Source organism: Moschus berezovskii, chromosome 5 (assembly GCF_049115385.1).
Source record: "Moschus berezovskii isolate FMDL1 chromosome 5, NW_MosBer_1.0, whole genome shotgun sequence".
Taxonomy (NCBI): domain Eukaryota; kingdom Metazoa; phylum Chordata; class Mammalia; order Artiodactyla; family Moschidae; genus Moschus; species Moschus berezovskii.
This window is the reverse complement of record NC_142464.1, coordinates 32,322,687-32,341,257: the sequence shown is the minus strand read 5'-3', so window position 1 is coordinate 32,341,257 and position 18,571 is coordinate 32,322,687. Positions and strand designations below refer to the sequence as shown.

The window sequence follows — 18,571 nt, the reverse complement described above, 5'->3', positions numbered from 1 at the left end:
TTTGGTCCTACTTCTAATAAGTGATTACTGCAAAATTCGAAGATAAAAATGATGTTTGAATCAGTGAATAGAAGACTGCCCTCTCAGTATGGAAAGAACTCTGGAGTGATTTATATTTGAAAACATTCTAACGTGTTTAAAGGTTTCTGTGACTAGGAAATTAAATTCCAGATTTGACTTTTCTGAAAGAATTGAAATTTCTGTAAACTTAGTTACAAAACTGAAGTCACTCTTGCTTTAAACCGTCGAATTTTACTTGAAAAACTGTCACTGCAACATGGTTGTAGGCTACTCTCTGTTTCCTCATTATGTCAAGTCCAAAAGATCTTTTAACTAAGAATTGGCAAGGAAGTCTGGATCCATTTCTGATCTGTTAGTAGGGCATCTTTTTTCAGCTACCTCCATATCAGGCCAAAGAGTAGCTGAGGGAGGATTAGTAATTGGATATTTAGCCCTTCACATGTAGGTCATTAAGCTCAGGCTGGCATAGTGATGTGCCAGAACTTTCAACAGCTGTTCAGTTGTCCCTCAGGGATCTGTTTTATGAATAATTATATATTTTTCAGTGCTAATACCTGATGCCCTTATTAAAACAAAAATTTTAAGTTACTTAAGAAACCCTCATATGTTTTCTTTTGACATAGCCATTTAACTTTATAGTCATAAAGGTGTGAAGGGTGTGAAATTTAAAATGATCCTAGTATCATCCAAAGCAAGCACTAGCAAAAACTGGACAATTTAACCAAAGATATAGAAAGCATATAGAAAATACAGTAAGGCAAAAACCATAATATGAAACTGTTATTTTCATTAATTTGTAAAACTCATGTATTTATTTATTTGCCATACTTATTGAGTCCCATGGTTTTTTGTCTTAGTATTGTTGATACAAAGATAACTAAATCGTGATCTTTGTTCTTGAGGCATCCTTAGTCAAGTGGGAGAGCTGGTGTTCAATATCATACAACATAATGTACTTGAGATGCCTGTACATGGAAAGGACCAACTAAATGTTCCTGGAGGTGAGTGACATAGTTTCAGAAGCTGAATAATTTGTTCTATCTTGGAAAGTAAATAGAAGTTCTTCAGATATCAAGAAGGAAAAAGTATTTTTAAGTATTGGGATCTGTGAAAGCAAAGGCATGTCATAGTTTGGTACATGACTGATAACCTGTGGGAAGGATGAGAAAGGAGGAGGAAAGACTGACCCTAAAGGTTTTTCTAACTGAGACAACTGTGTTAGCCCCTCAGTCATCTCTGACTCTTTGTGACCCCAGGGACTGCAGCCTGCCAGGATCCTCTGCCCTTGGGATTTTCCAGGAAAGAATACAGATGGGTTGCCATTTCCTTTTCCAGGGTATCTTCCCAGTGCAGGGATTGAACCTGGATCTCCTGCATTGCAGGCAGATTCTTTACCATCTGAGTTCTAATTTGGACAACTGTAGGAATGTAATTTTGTTAACTGGATCATTTGGCAAATAATAGAAGAAAATTAGGTTTTGAAAAAATTAGTTTGGTTTTGAATTTATGGGTTCTGGGGAGACTGCAGAACATCTAAGTAGAAACATATCTAGAAATTATCAGCACATATTTGGTATTTTAAGCCAACATCAGAGTTTGAAATCAGATATGCTAGACCATAGGTTACAAACCTATAATGTCTCTTATGACTAGAAGGTAAATGGCACAAATTATCTAGAAGAAAAGTGCCACAAACCTGAGAGCATAGTCTCTGTTTAATCAGGGAACAAGTTCCAAGTAGTGGGCCTAATGCCAGCAGAGCTCAATTTTTTAAGAGCAGCCAGAGGTCTGGTTTTCTATGTGAAATCTGATTTTTAAGTGTTGGCAACTTATTTTGTTTGTTTTTAAGTACTAAGCAAAGCATGTCTTGGACCACATTTAGACAGCAGCCAGTTTGTTAAATTGGACTGTAGATCACGGGTCCTCAACTCTCAGGGCCATGGACTGGTTAGGAACCAGGCCGCACAGCAGGAGGTGAATGGTGGTAGCAAGCAAAGCTTCATGTATGGCACCCAATGGCTCACGTTACCACCTGAACCAATTCCCCCTCAGCCCCCCTCCCACCACCACCATGCATGGAAAAATGGTCTTCCACAAAACTGGTCTTTGGTGCCAAATAGGTTGGAGACTGCTGCTATAGATTGTAGAGAAGAGGGCTACAAATAAAATCAAAATGTTAGGACACAAATATGGTAATAAATAAAGTAATAAGCTCCTCCAAGATGCTTGGCCTGAAAACATAGGGCAGTCATCACAAATTATTTTAAGCCTAGTTCTGATGCTTTATACGTATGAGAGTACTCCTCAGCAGGTTGGGAGGTATGGGAATATAGTTACACTTGTAGGTATATTAATTTGAGGCTAAGCAAAAAAAAAGCCTAATTTATTTTAAATTACGTGAAAGGTATCTAAAAGGCAGAATCAACCTATCGTCTGTAATCATTTCAACTTGCATTTGGATTGCCTTCAAAAATATAGAAAAAGCTTGTAAAAATGTTTTTAAAAATACTTTATCCCCCACCCTCCTGAGTAATATGTGAATATTGAAGACTCGGAAGATGCCTGGAGACAGTGTAGTCTGAATCTCCTCATAAAACCGATAGGGCATCTAGGGTAGCAAAACGACAGTAATTACAAGAACAAATCATGGCTACAACGAGAAATAATCCTTTTAAAGTTCAAAATGTGAACAGGTGGGAGCAAACCTCCAACTTAATATCAGAGTCTGCGTAAGAGGAAATAGTGGGAAGACAACGGAGCACTGAAGGCCATGAGAACCTCTGACTGCCAACAGGTATTCACTGACAAGCAAGGGAGATCAATATGAAATTAGCAGCAAAACTGACAGACTCTAATTTCAGAGTGAATACAGACGGATGAGCAGGAAGGTCTGAAGGTGCTCATGGGGTGTGGGGTGTCCCTAAATCAGACAGATGGGAGACAATAGAAGCAGAGAAAAAAGGTCCAGATCAAAGTAGGAGAAGAGAAGAGAGCGCTAAGAAATGACCAGGATATAAAAGTGTCATTTTATGAAAACATTAGAAAAGGAAGCTCTGGAAGCTAGAAAATCTATTCTACACACACCTGTCTCTTAAAAGTATAGAATAGCTTATTTAAACTAAAAATGTGCCATGAAAAGAATTATAATTGAATTCTATGTAAAGCTGTTATAATAAAAATATGAAACAACAAAAAAGATGAAAACTGTAACCCAATATTTCAAAACAAGGGAAATTTTTTAAATGCTAGAATATAGAACAACAGAAAACAGAAAAACTCAGAAATAATGTGATTGGAGAAAAGATTCAAAGAGGAGTAACAGAACTTAGAAAATATGAAATATAAAAAGTACATAACATACTGAAAGTGCGGGCAAATATAAGAAGAAAAGGAAATAGAAGTAAAGCTGTTCTCAGGTGACATGATTGTCTATGAAAAACATCCCCCCAAAATAAAAACTACTCATGGAATTAATAATTGATTATAGCAAGGTCACAAATGAGGTTAATTTAGGAAAGTTCCTGTCTACCATCGATGAACAATTGGAACTTAAATTCAAGAAAACATAAGTACCAAAAACAAAGGTATGCATCTAACAAAATACAGGATCTATATGAGTGAAACTACAAAACTCTGATGAAAGAAAGATCTAAATAAATATAAGATTCTGAGTACATGGATTAAAAGACAATATTGTAGGGACACGCTCAGGTCTTGCTTCCCCATGCCATTTTTTAATAAAAGGGACCAGATCTCCTTGGAGAAAGGGCTGGCTCTAGGACTGGGGTAGAAACATACAAGATGAGCCTGGAGCATTTTGTAGGACCAGAAATGAAGGAAATGCTTGAACACACACACACATACAAAGATGGGATATGTCAAAGGAACATAGGAGCCAACTGAATGAGCTCCTGATGGCTAAAGCTGGAACAATTGTAGAAATAAATTTAAAAGTCATATTGGATTATAACCCAAATATAAATAGTTGTGCTTATGCTGCTATAAATCATAAACAAATAGGAAAGAAGAGAGAAATCTCTCATGCAGAGAAACTCCAAATAATTTATATAGATGCTCCATCCTCAAAGAGGAGGAATATAACTCCTTAATCTTTATGTATGAGCTGCCCATAGCACTTCCTTCCAGAGAGTACAGTATGGAAGAGAAGGTTTAAAAAAGGTAACTTTACAGTGGAGAAGTCTGACAACATTTGTCAGCGAGGTGATCAAGGTCAACATCAACAGTGATAAATCATACCTTTGATAACAGTGTGATGAAAATGGCACCTCTGTGGTTTTCCTCCAAACCTGCAAGCCCACTCATCATAAGAAAAAACATTCCATAAAACTAATAAAGGAGCATTTTATAAAACACCTGGCCTGATCCTGCAAAACACGTCAAAGCTGTCAATGCCATCAAAAATGGGGGAAATCATTATATGTGGCATCTAAAAAAGGAAAGGGCAAAGGAACTTATCTATAAAATGATACAGGATGCCCGGGACTGGTGTACTGGGATGAACCAGAGGGATGGGATGAGATGGGGAGGGAGGTCGGCGGAGGGGTTCAAGATGGGGAACACATGTATACCCGGGGCAGATTCATGTCAATGTATGGCAAAACCAATACAATAATGTAAAGTAATTAGCCTCCAGTTAAATTAATTTAAAAAAAAAGAAAAAATAGAAATAGAGTTACAGATATAGAAAACAAACATGGTTACTAAGGGGTGAGGGAGACAGGATAAACTGGAGGATTGGGATTGACATACACACTGCTGCTGCTGCTGCTAAGTCATTTCAGTCATGTCTGACTCTGTGCGACCCCATAGAAGGCAGCCCACCAGGCTCTGCCGTCCCTGGGATTCTCCAGGCAAGAACATTGGAGTGGGGTGCCATTTCCTTCTCCAATGCATGAAAGGAAAAGTGAAAGTGAAGTTGCGCAGTCGTGTCTGACTCTTAGCGACCCCATGGACTGCAGCCTACCAGGTTCCTCCGCCCGTGGGATTTTCCAGGCAAGAGTACTGGAGTGGGGTGCCATTGCCTTTTTCGACATACACACTGCTGCTGCTGCTGCTAAGTCACTTCAGTCGTGTCCGACTCTGTGTGACCCCATAGACGGAAGCTCACCAGGCTCCCCCGTCCCTGGGATTCTCCAGGCAAGAACACAGGAGTGGGTTGCCATTTCCTTCTCCAATGTGTGAAAGTGAAAAGTGAAGTCGCTCAGTCGTGTCCGACCCTTAGCGACCCCACGGACTGCAGCCCACCAGGCTCCTCCATCCATGGGATTCTCCAGGCAAGAGTACTGGAGTGGGGTGCCATTGCCTTTTCCGACATACACACTACTATATATAAAATAGGTATCTAACAAGGACGAGCTGTGTAGCACAGGGACTTCGACTCAGTACTCTTTAATGGTCTATTTGGGAAGAGAATCTGAAAAAGAGTGGATATATGTGTAACAGACTCACTTTGCTATGCACTGGTAACTAACACAACAGTGTAAATAATATAGGCCAATAATTTTTTTTTTTTTAACTGAAGAAAACTAGAGAAACTCATAGAAACGCCTAAAGGTACATGACAACTAATTTTAATGTAACCTGGATAGCATCTTGGAATAGAAAAAAGCATTAGATTAAAACTAAGGAAATCTAAATAGAGTATGGATTTTAGTTACTATGTCAATTATTAATAAATATACATTAGTGTAAGATATTAATAATGACAACTGGGGACAGTGTATATAGGAAATCTCTGGAATGTCTTAGTAAATAAAATGATTCTGATCAAAATTTAAGCTTTGTTTTCTTTACAATAGTTCATTGAAAGAAAGCCATCAGTTTTCTTCCTAAATGCTGGAAATTCGGTTTTGTGCCGCTAAAAATAAAGTTAGACTCCTCTTAGGGTGAGTATTATTGACCTACAAGGAGTTTTTGGTTGTTGTCAAATACATGTGTGTGGAGGTGTGGGAGGTAGAGGTAAAGTGTGTTTAATAACTCCATTATGCAAAAATGATTATCCTTTTTGGCAAGTCTTAGATTCCATATATTTCAAACCTAAGTCTCGTTTATTCTTTTTAAGGAAAAGCATTTTCCTTAGTGCATTTTTCTGCTATCAAAGAGAATTCCTAAGCAACACCTTTAAAAATAGTATATGTATTCTCATATAAGTTTTGCTTAGTATAAAAGAGAGCATCACTTTATGAGACTATAGTCCCTCAATTAGGACTGGAATTGACATATACACATTACTATACATAAAATAGTTAGCTAATAAGAACCTACTGTATAGAACAGAGACTTCTACTCAGGAATCTGTAATGGTCTATATGGGAGAAAGATCTAAGAAAGAGTAGATGTGTGTATATGTGTAACTGATTCACTTTGATGTACACCTGAAATTAACACAACACTGTAAATCAACTCTACTCCAATAAAAATTTAAAAACAGACAAACTGAGAAAGTGTTAACTGACAAAAGGCAAAGACAAAAACTAGAGTCCTCTCTCAGTGTCTGTGCGGGATTGGTTCCAGGATCCCCAAGGTCAGCAAACTCTGTAGAGGTTCAAGTCCCTCACAGTTGTCCCTTCTGGGTATCCCCTGATTCCTCATCTGCTGATGCAAAGGGTGGACTGTATCCCTTACCTATCAAAAATATTTTTTGCAGGATTCCTTGAGAATGCTAATTCCCTCATTGAATTGAAAATACTAATAGAATTTATTATGACCACTTAGGGATAACTTGAAGAGTCCCTCTAAAAAGTTTTTTTCCTTAGTGTCGTGCTTCTTTCTAGGACAGGGTAAAGTGTTCTGACGTCATAATGCCTTTCTTCCCTCCATAGACAGCTATCATACATTTTAACTTCACTATATCTAGAAGAGTAATACATTTCCTTCCAGCTTTAGTGGGTAAAGTTCATTCATCTTCTAATCTAGGAAATGAGTTAACTCCTAGCAACCTCTGATACTTAATAGAAACACAACTGTACTTTGGAATTAGTTAGCCGTCTTTATTTCATAGTCTCTTATTATCACTGCCAAATAGAATAGCAGATATTCCATAGTGCCATGTACTTACCAATGGATTTCATTGCAATAGCATTGTTTTAAAATCTATTACTTGATTGTGACCTGACTAGCACAGATCAGTTTTTTCCCTGGAACAATCTGTTCAGCCTGGAACATCTAACCATAGCAATTAAGCTACCTGTTAGCCTCCACACAAAAGTGTGATGGACTTATTAAAAGACAGTCTGAATTGATAATTCTATGTCATACCTAATAAATCAATTTTTCCACCTCCTACCTCTAATATTGTTTAAATAAAGGAGAATATTGGATCTAGGTTTCAGTGTTTATTTTTCTATGATCCTTAAATCATTTTACTAAATTTGAATGTCATTTTGCTAACATGTGATATAATGGTTGTTAGGCTATGCTACAAAATGTTCAGTGCTTGGCATAGTGTATTAACCTAGTAATTGTACCATAGATGGCAAGCTCTTATTTTTGTATTGTGCTGTGCTTCTGTATTGCTTCACATGCTGTGTAAATAGCTGATTTACACGCAATAAGATTTGGAAGTATCTCCCACATTATTGTAAAATGTCACTCTTCTTGGTCAACAGAGTAACCAAGGAGAATGCCTCTCCTTTGGTACACAGAATTCACTGGATATGAAAAGGCTTTGGCATCCTTATTTCATCTCTGAAACTATCTTAAGAAGTTAGTTTTCAAATATCTTTGTAAAAAAGGATGATGGTTTTTATTACCAATAGAAGTAGCCTTATTTGAACATTTAAATGACTACTTAATACAGTGACTCATAGGTGCTTTCTAGTGGAAGGCAAATGCTCAAATGAAACAGATTTTGTTAGGCAATAGTGATATGCTTTTTATTGGTTAGATTCTAGTAGACACCTGATGATGAATAGTACTTTAACCGAATAGACACGTATCATGCACCACATGGTCAAACCACAAGCATGTAGCTGTAAACCTCAAATGAAAACAAAACGCCGTTCTCATAAAATTTAAAATAGTCCTTAATCTAAACAAAAAAGTGTGTAAAGTTTAAGTGACTATAGTGGCTTCATATCACTATGTATGCAATGCAGATATTGTGGGACTACATTGAAATCTATTCAAAAGTAAAGCAATAAAGCACTTTCATGTTATCTTGTATTTATAATACCTACCATTCATAAAAACTTATATTTCTTCAACAGTTATTTTTCTAAGAGGACAACTTATTATTTTCTATTTACCCCAGGACAACTTATTATTTATAACTTTAAAGTGAAAGTAATAACTTTAAAGTGAATAAGTATAACTTTAAAGTGAAAGTGAAAGTAATAACCAAATATTTTATTTTTGTACAGGTACTTTAGCCATGACTTATATATAAAACATGATAGCAAACGAAGTTCTAATTATTGAAGACAAACAATTTTCACATTTCAGTTCTTTATAAAAATATACATATTTCAAAAGGAAGTATGCTTAACTTTGAGACTTTTTATTTTAGATTTCATCTTGTGGCCCTGTCTATCAAGTTGACTATCTTTAACTTGTTTTGTCTAGAAGATTTAAGCTTAAGGTTAGGATTCTAGAAAAGGGTTTGGAGAGAGATAAGGTTAGATTTAAGAACCCGTTATGCTTAAACATGGCCATACTGCTGCTGTTTAATCGCGAAGTCATGTCTGATTCTGCGACCCCATAGACTGTAGCCCATCAGCTCCTCTGTCCATGAAATTTCCCAGGCAAGAATACTGGAAAGGGTTGCCATTTCCTTCTCCAGGGGATCTTTCTGACCCAGGGATCGAACCCAGGTCTCCTGGTTGGCCAAGAGGTGAATTCTTTACCATTAAGCCAGCAGGGAAGCCCTAAACATGGCCATAAGTATTTTTAATTTTATTTGAAAAATCCCTTTCCGTTCCGTTCCGTTCAGTCACTCAGTCGTGTCCGACTCTTTGTGACCCCATGAATCACAGCATGCCAGGCCTCTCTGTCCATCACCAATTCCCAGAGTTCACCCAAACTTGTGTCCATCGAGTCGGTGATGCCATCCAGCCATCTCATTCTCTGTCGTCCCCATCTCCTCCCGCCCCCAATCACTCCCAGCATCAGAGTCTTTTCCAATGAGTTAACTCGACACATGAGGTGGCCAAAGTATTGGAGTTTCAGCTTTAGCATCAGTCCTTCCAATGAACACCCAGGATCGATCTCCTCTAGAATGGACTGGTTGGATCTCCTTGCAGTCCAAGGGACTCTCAAGAGTCTTCTCCAGCACCACAGCTCAAAAAATCCCTTTACCAACACATTATTCCTTCCTTTGCCAAAGCATCCCACATGGTTTGCAAATCACCTCATTTTAGTAGGTTTTATTCATAGCAAGTTTCTCTTGCAGAAGTTTACAAGGGCAGAGCTGGTTTAGAGTGTGGTCTTAGCCATTCTAGGGTATTCACTTTAATTCTAGAGAAGTGTCCTAATTAATTTTCTGTTGCAAAAGTGTTAAGGACTGGAATCTCCTTTCTGAATTTCTGCCTAGAACTGGGATTCAGAAAGCACAGGGAACTCCAGCCAGCCAGTCTGAGGATCCAGACAACTGTTTATTGTCATAGCTATAGCTAGAGGTCTACTATGATAAACTCAGTTGCCTGCCAGTGTGTTAATGGTAGACAATGCTGATTCACGTATAAGAAGAATCATCTAGTTTTCAGAAATGTATGTTGTATCTATTCTAACATTATTTTGAAGTGATTGGTGGTGGTACAAGTTAAAATTTTTAAACTCAAATTCTAAAATTCAGAGTAATTTTTTAATAATAGCATACACATGGTATAAAAAATTTCAGATGACCATACAAGAGAATAAAATTCAATCAAGTTTACCTGAGTTTGCAAATCCTCACCATCCTCCCACATCAAATGGTAAATGTGAAGACAGGCATTTAATGTTATAGGCATGTTGATGATTATGTGCTGAGCAGAAAAGTATCATCTCCAGTTTTCCTTGATTGCCCCTTTGTACTTCTGAATTTACAGGATGGTAACTGGTTTAGTTTAGCTCCCAAAAGTGAAAATTTTCTTGATTTTTCTTATTGAGTAAAAAAGTAAAATAATGAGAGACTGAAAACTATAGCCCACCTAAGTTTAATCATTAATAGTGAGCCCTTCTGTGAACTTAGGTCCTGATTTTGGAGTTTGGAATCTGACCTTTCTCCCAAAGATAAACATTGTTGCAGGTTCTGAGAAGGGTCACTCCCTTGCTGCCATTGAAAGAGTCCACTTCTCAGTGACTTCTGGCTGGGAACTGAATGCATTAGAGGGTAGCTTAATCAATATGATTCTTCTCGCTGTGCTTTTTCTCTGCTTCATTTCCTCATATTCAGCTTCTGTTAAAGGTAAGTTTGTGTTGCCTTCTGCTAAACTTTAATTTTAATCGTTGAGGGGGAAAAAGTGTGTGTATAGGTAATGAAAGAATTCTTAACTAAGGGATCTTCAAACCCATGTAACTTTAGAATGCTGGTGAAGGCATGACTGGGTTGGAATGAAAACTAAATTTGAATTCCTACATACATTAAGAAAACAGAGGTTCCTTTTAGTTTCAGTCCTTCAGACTAGCATGCTTCTTGCTTAATTCTCTCATTCATGGTTTATTTTTAAAGGGAGAAAATATATGCTAGCTATTGTTACCTGCTGCCGCTGGTCACTCAATGAATGCAGCTCCTTCATTTGAATTGTAAAAGTAGATTTTAAAAAAACAGTTCTTACATTTCCTTCTAGTTGCCTAGCAATGTGACATCAAAAAGAATTAGACTCAATGAAACGCATTTGACTTACCAAAGGAATATGAATGAAATGGTAAAGCCTGTATTTAATTCTATCATCATGCCAAAAAGATAAGATTATCATAGTTGGTGGATTATAGAAAATAAAACTACATGACATAGATTTAAGAGACAACATTTATCTTTGGAAAAATAGTGTTGCTCATTATAGTTTCTCTTTTAAGATAATATCGATTTAAAAACATACGAATTGCTAACTTTCATTTTTTTTTTTTTTGGTAATTAATTTATTTTTTATTGGAGGCAAATTATTTTACAATATTATATTGGTTGGTTTTGCCATACATTGACATGAATTCGCCCCGGGTGAATTGCTAACTTTCAGAGCAAACAAACTTTTGAGTAATGATTTCAAAAAGCTGTATAAAATATATTAATATGAAATATTGTTTTAAATCAGCTAATTTATGCATGCCTTGAATTTCTAAATATTGTGCCTGTAAAATGATCGCTTTTTAGAATCTCTTAAGCGGACTCACCATCAAAGTCAGTTGACCTATTATAAAACAGCATGATAGTGTCCAATTTTAATAACTGTGTACTCTAAGCAATTGATATAAAACAATTCACTTGTAAGTTTCTAAAATCCTCTTGGGATAACTGTGGCTTTTTTTTAAATAAGGTACAGTTTGTCTCAAAATTTTTTGCATGGAAAATTTCCACATGAGGAAAAGAGACAATTTTTGCTATTGGAACAATAAATGGAGGAGGGCTAATTATTTCACCTAAGCAAATTATACTTCAGATTCTTGAACTAAATATTATACATATATTTATATGCATCAGTTCAGTTCAGTCACTCAGTCGTGTCCGACTGTTTGCAACCCCATGAATATATATATTACCATTTTCTAAAATGTTTGATAAAGATATAGCCCTTACTTGGATGAAAGAAAATTTTAATGAGAAAAAATAAAGGTTTGTAAATTATATCTGACAGAGAATTGTGAAACAGCTTGCATTTTATCTGTCAAATACTGCTGAATATTCATAATATGACCGATTTATACACCATGAGATCAAACCTCATACCATGATTATTTTGAGAAAAGTAATTGAGCTATTGTGGGCTTCTCTTTTTTCCCTTTCCTACATAGAATATTGGATAACTTGATGTTTTCAAATACATGCATTTGTAAAGATTTAAGTACACACATGTACACACACAGAAATGACATACAGGGAAATATGACTGAGAACATAATAGATAGCCACAGTTTGTTGTAAGTTCAGTGACAAATCCAGAATTTTAGAAACTGTATCTTATACAATTTAGGCTCTATTTTTGGGAAAAAAGATCTACATTTTCACAAAAATATCTTACTTTTGCAAATATTACTGAAGAAAGATATGACATGTATGCATAACACTAGGGTCCCCTTCTAAGATCTTGGAAAAGGCCTGGGCAAGTGGGGGCTTCAAAGCTTAAGTATTATTAGTGTTGTGATATAAGATGCTTGTGCCAAATATCGTGAATAAAAATTGTAGGACTTGGCAACTTTCTCTTACCTAGATGGGGTAACTTCTTATATTATGGTGCTTTGTTTGTGTCCAATTCTTTTCGGTTGTGTCCAATTCTTTGCAACCCCATAGACTGTAGCCCACCAGGCACCTCTGTCCATGGGATTTCCCAGGCAAAGATACTGGGGTGGGGTGCCATTACCTTTTCCAGGATATCTTCCTAACCTAGGAATTGAACTCTAGTCTCCTGTGTCTCCTGCACTGGCAGGTGGATTTTTTACCTCTAGCGCCACCTGGGAAGCCATGTGTTACAGTGTCATGGTTTAATCATAGATTCCTTGTCCTTTGAAATGATTAACATTTAATAAGCGAACTAGTTGTGAAGAGTTTACTTTAAAATCAGGCCATTATAAATTTGGGATGTTATGCGTCACTTCAAAACTCATCTTAAAGTTAATTATCAATGCAATTATTTAGCAAATCTCTAGATCTGGGTAGATGTTGAGAGCAGATGGGACTGTAAAGAGAATGGAGAAGGTGTTAGTATAGAGAAGAGATATGCTGACTCAATGTTTGGGAGACTCATGTTTCTTCTACTTTTTCTAAATCATATTTTGTAATGGTGGGTCTGTTCTCAGTGCCTTCTTTGGGTTTTCTTCATAACGCTTTTCCTTTTGATAATCCATCCATACGTACACTTTCTACTTAATCCTGTTACCTCTAAACCTGAATTGTTCCTTCACACCTGTCTTTCTTTCATTTCCTGGCCTGACTATACTTTTCAGTCCATTCACAAAAAGCATCTTCCATTTTTTCCCTCCCTTATCCTTCATCCTTATCTTTTCTTTCCGGTCTTCTGGGTTTCTGTTGGATTCCCAAGTCCCCTTATCCTTCATCCTAATCATCACTGCAGATCTCTTCAAGCCTTACCTTTACTAGCTTATTTCTATTTTGTCTTTTTGCTTAAGTCAATTAACTATTATATTGATCTAAGTTTAATAAAAGACTATTTTAAGGTATTTTTTAAAAAGTTCAAAATTAAAAGTTTTTTTCCTTTTATGGTAGTAAAAAATTTCCCTCAGAGGAACACATTGAAAAGGTACAGACTCCTTTGTGGGCTAAAATTGATTTGCTCATATAATCTACCATCAATTCCTGTTGCCCTTCTGCATACTCTGTAGAGCAACACCCTAAGACAAAAATTTAGTCAAGATATATAAATGGAACATGCCCCCACTTGCCAGATCTCTGAGTAACATAAACAGAGAAATACTTATCAAAGAGGAAAGGACAGTCAGGGACAGACAACACTTCAGCACCATCCATTTATTTAAAGGATGTATCTTTAAAACCTTTTTAGGATGTATCTCCTATTGAAAGAGGTAGGAAAAGTTGTAGAACAAAGCCATTCTTTCCTCTATCACTTCCAAGTCATTGTCAGGAACTGAAATATATTGTCCCTTTTCACATTCTTTTGATCAGTCAAGTAAAAACAAAACAAAAAAAAACCCCCAATGTGATAGGTTGGAAGGCGTTGGCATTAAAGAGAAATTTTTATAGTTATTTTAATCAAAGCCACTTTAGGTTGTCTACAAAACTTGAATTTTAGTATATTCTGACATCAAATTCTGCATTGTATCTGCTATGTTGAATTAAATGTGGAGTCAGCTTTTCTCAACTGCCCTATACTGCTTACCTATCAGAATTGCTATAAGGGTTAGATAAGGCAACAGGTATTTCCTTTTTGCCCTTTGTGGAATTTGATAGGTGTCATAAAAAAGAAGGCCTCTTTGACCAAAATATCTTCCTGGTCAGAGAGCCGGTGTTTGAACCTGCAGCAGTATCCCCAGTTTAGGGAGGATAGAGGGACTCAGAGACTTTGTCTCCTTCAAGGTTGTTCCTGCCTTTATCTGCCTTCCTTATCTCATACCTGAGGTTCTGCCTGACTTGGTGTTTGGACACAGCCTGTTTTCATGTATGCATTTGGGTACCGACTCCATTACTTCCGTCTGACTTTTCTGTTAAAAATTTTCCTGTTAAAATCCTCATCCCCTTTCACTGAAGTTTTGTCATATCATGTAACTTCACCATCCAAAATTTTTCAATAGTTTTTCATCTCACTCAGTCGAATTCTGCTGCTGCTGCTAAGTCGCTTCAATCGTGTCTGACTCTGTGCGACCCCATGGACTGCAGCCCACCAGGCTCCTCCGCCTGTGGAATTTTCCAGGCAAGAGTACTGGAGTGGGTTGCCATCGCCTTCTCCGAGTCGAATTCTAAGCCTATGCAAATACCTCCCCCCTCACCCACCACCTCCCAGCCACTCATGGGTGCCTATTTGACCTCATCTCTTTCAGCTTTGTCTTTTACCCAATCCCAGAGTCTTTGGCCTCTCTGTTGTTCCTCCATTACCCTCCGGGGACTCTTCTTGGGGTCTTTGAACTTGTCCTCCCTTCTGTGGAGGGATGGAGGGGGGTGTGGTGGTGAGAAATGGGAGGAAGGAGGGATGGGGTGTGCCCTCTCTGCAGATATCCAAGTGACTGGCCTAAAGTCCTTGCCCAGAATACTACCTTCTCAATAAAGATTTTCCCCTCAGCATCCCCGTTTCCTTTCCTGTTTCATTTTTCTTCATTAGTACTTCTAATAGTCTTTATAATTTACTTATGTACTTGCTTTCTTATTGCCCATCCCCCCTCATTTAAATGTAAATGCCACAGAGGTAGACATGTTGTCTGTTTGTTAACTGGTATAGCCCAGAACCTAGAAAAGTGCTGACTTCCCAATAGGTGCTCAGTACATCCTTGTTGAACGAATGAATGAATGAATTCCTAGCTCACTCCCCAGGAATGGAAGAGGTCAACCTAAAGCTTTATATGTGTATAGTGTAGGTAAGAACATGGTCTCTGGATGCAGACAGGTGTTAGAGGCTTCACCACTAACTTCCTGAGTGATCTTGGGTAAATTGATAATCTCTGTGTCTCTTGATTTCCTCATCTATAAAATCAGGCTAATAATAGTACCTACCCCATTAGATTTTTGTGAGGATTAAGTAAGTTAATTCGTATGAAACACTTAGAACAGATAGTAAGGAGGTTTTCTGAATTTTTGACTTTTCAAGTAACTTTATTTCCTTTCTCAGCTGCCTCACTTCTCTCCTAGTCATCTCAGCCTCCTTTTCTGTCCCCATATGCATATTTCCTGTAGGGGAAAAAAAGACATGGTTGCCTGGCATAGTTAACTAGGCAATTCTGCCCTGTTAGCCCTGAGGAAAAATGCATACTGAAATCTTTTTTTACTCTCTCCTGAAAGCTATGAATAGAAGATATATCAAAAGACTTTGTATGACTATAAACTTCAGTTCATCTTTGGGAAAGACTGGATGCTACTCTTTTATGTTTTCTTTGGGTTAAGACAGGGCTTCCCTGGTGGCTCAGATGGTAAAGCGGCTGCCTGTAATGCAGGAGACCCAGGTTTGATCCCTGGGTCGGGAAGATCCCCTGGAGAAGAAAATGGGAACCCACTCCAGTATTCTTGCCTGGAGAATTCCGTGGACTGAGGAGCCTGGTAGGCTACAGTCCACGGGGTCGCAAAGAGTCGGACATGGCTGAGCGACTTCACTTCATTTCACTTTTGGGTTAAGATATACTGACTGGAAAGTGTATGAACTCCTCCATATATCTTTTTTTTTGGTTATGATGCTGACTTGTATACTATTTGACATTAAACATTAAATTATCCCTTCCAAATTAAAACCTGTGGTGGATTTTATGTAGGAAAACATAATTTTATTCAGGAACAGCTAATTTAAATTTACATATGTGTTGCCTTGAAATGTACTTTCATACTGAAAGTTTGCTAATTTAATTAATAGGATAAACTACCTTAGAGGGATATTTTTTCATTGTTAAAAATATCCAATGTAAGAGACTACCACCTAACTGCTAAACTTACTTTGGCTTTGACCTGTTGTATTTTAAATATGTTAATTGAAAATTATCAAGCAATCTCTGACTGAACTTCTACTTGAAATCAAATTTTATTATTTGATTTTAACAAAGCTGGTCAGGGAGAGGGGAAGAAATAATATACATATAAGTTAATACAATGATATTTATTTTAAAAATTTTCTATAGTTCAACCAAGGCAACATTTAGATAATCTGATTATTATTTAAATATACAAACTAAGTTTTCTGAAATGGAAGCTTATTTCTTTGTTAGTTGTTGTTTTTGTTGTTGTTCAACCAATAATTTCAGCAGATGAAGAAGCAGAACCATGTTTCACTTAGCAAAGATTTACTCCCATTAGCAAATGTAAGCTCCCACTGGGGACCACTGTGCTGGAGAAGGAATGCATTGATGGCAAGATAGCATAGTCCCTAGCCTGCTGGGTGCCTTACAGCTAAGACTTGACTTGTATCACTGTCTTTTTACAGGTCACACAACTGGTCTCTCGTTAAGTAATGACCGACTATACAAACTCACATACTCCACTGAAGTTTTTCTCGATCGGGGCAAAGGAAACCTCCAAGACAGTGTGGGCTACCGAATTTCATCCAATGTGGATGTCGTCTTACTGTGGAGGAGTCCTGATGGTGATGATAACCAACTGATCCAAATTACAGTGGGTATTTTCTATCAGAGAGATGCAAAGATTAGATGTTAACAAAGTCTTTGAGAAGTGTACCATTCAATAGCACTTGTTTGGTGCTGTTGGTCATATGTTCATTGAATGTTATCCATCACTAAAATAAGTAGATATACAGTTTAGAAGTTTTTGCTAGTCAAAAATTATCTGATCTTTCCAAATTATCGAAGCAGGCAAATGAAGGTGTCTACTGGTAACTGAAGTATTATGTTCAGTTCTATATGTCATATTTTGTTGTTCAGTAGCTCAGTTGTGTCCGACTGTGATCCCATGGACTGCAGCATGCCAGGCTGTTAATATGTCACGTTAATAGGTACAATAAACTAGAATCCATTTGAAATGTTCTGCATGTAAGGAGTGTAGAATCCATGTCCTATGAAAAGCAACTGAGACCACTCTAAGTGAAGGAGGAGGTAAATTGTGACCTTCTAGCTCTCCTGAGTTTCTTGATCTGACAGGTGGAATCACCAATGAGGGGGTAACCTGTTCTGCATTCTTCCTGAGGAAGAACCAGGCGCCTCCCTGAATGGCAGTGTTTGGTCAGTTATGATGCTTCAGATTTATGTGTTGACAAAGAAGGTCAAAGTAGTGGCCTTTGGGGCCTCTTCCAACTTTAATATATGATTCCACATTTGCTTTTCAAGGACCTAAAAGCAATAGATTTCTTTAGTAAAGTCAGTTCTCCTACATGTCAGTGTGAAACAGGCACTAGGACCAAAACTTTCCTCATTGTAACTGGTAAGTAGTTGGTAATATACTTTATAATGAGGCATCGTTGCAATACATTTATCAAGCGATCTTTGCTTCTTTGGTTGTCTCTAATAGCTGCGTGTGTTTTCCAAGTTGGATCAAAACGTTATCATCCACCTCCCCATTTCTCAGGAGAACAGGATTCTGCAGAAAACATCCTGTACCTCTTTGTTCAGTAATCAGATTGTTAATCCTTAATTTTGTATGTATAGATGAGGTACAATGGGGCAGGATACCTTTCAAACAAATGGTGCAGAAAGTGAAGAGAGCAGGCAGACAGCAACAGTTCAAAACAAATGAAGAGAGTGAAAACGACGTTAAAGAGCCGTATTCCAGTCACAGTTACTATCAACCTGAAGTCACAGATTCCTTTAATGTCAGTATTTTTGCCTAATTCAAAAATCTAATTTTTGAATACCTTCTCCTTTCTTTTAAAGATGATGGCTAGGTACTATGAATCATGTATTGAATGACAGAAGAAATTATGGCCAACCCTGTTTATTGCTTTACCATTTTATTTTCTAGGAAACTCTGATGGAAACAGGTATAGGAAGTTTTTCTAATAGTTTTCTTTCCGTGATTCCAGATGAAAGATGTAAATGTTGAAAATGTGAATCAACGCAGAGGAGAGAAGAGCATTTTCAAAGGAAAAAAGTCATCTCAAATCATAAGAAAGGAAAACTTGGAAGCAATGCAAAGACCTGTGCTCCTTCATCTAATTCATGGAAAGGTAAAAGAGATTTTTGGAGTTCCACCTCTTTTTTTCCCCAACTTCATATTTTTCTTCGTTAGGTAGATATTATTTTAGGTGATCATGGTGTCACTATTTTTGTGAAAAATGGA

At 37.2% G+C, this 18,571-nt stretch overlaps 1 protein-coding gene across 1 annotated transcript in view; it reads left to right on the top strand.

Annotated features, from left to right (window-relative positions):
- Positions 1-10,365: 10,365 nt before the first annotated feature.
- MTTP (microsomal triglyceride transfer protein) overlaps positions 10,366-18,571 on the top strand; it is a 50,834-nt gene continuing 42,628 nt past the window's right edge. Inside the window, exons 1-3 of the mRNA XM_055434573.2 lie at positions 10,366-10,426; positions 16,767-16,954; positions 18,315-18,458. Coding sequence (XP_055290548.2) covers positions 10,366-10,426; positions 16,767-16,954; positions 18,315-18,458 — 393 coding nt within the window. The remainder of the gene's footprint in view (positions 10,427-16,766; positions 16,955-18,314; positions 18,459-18,571) is intronic.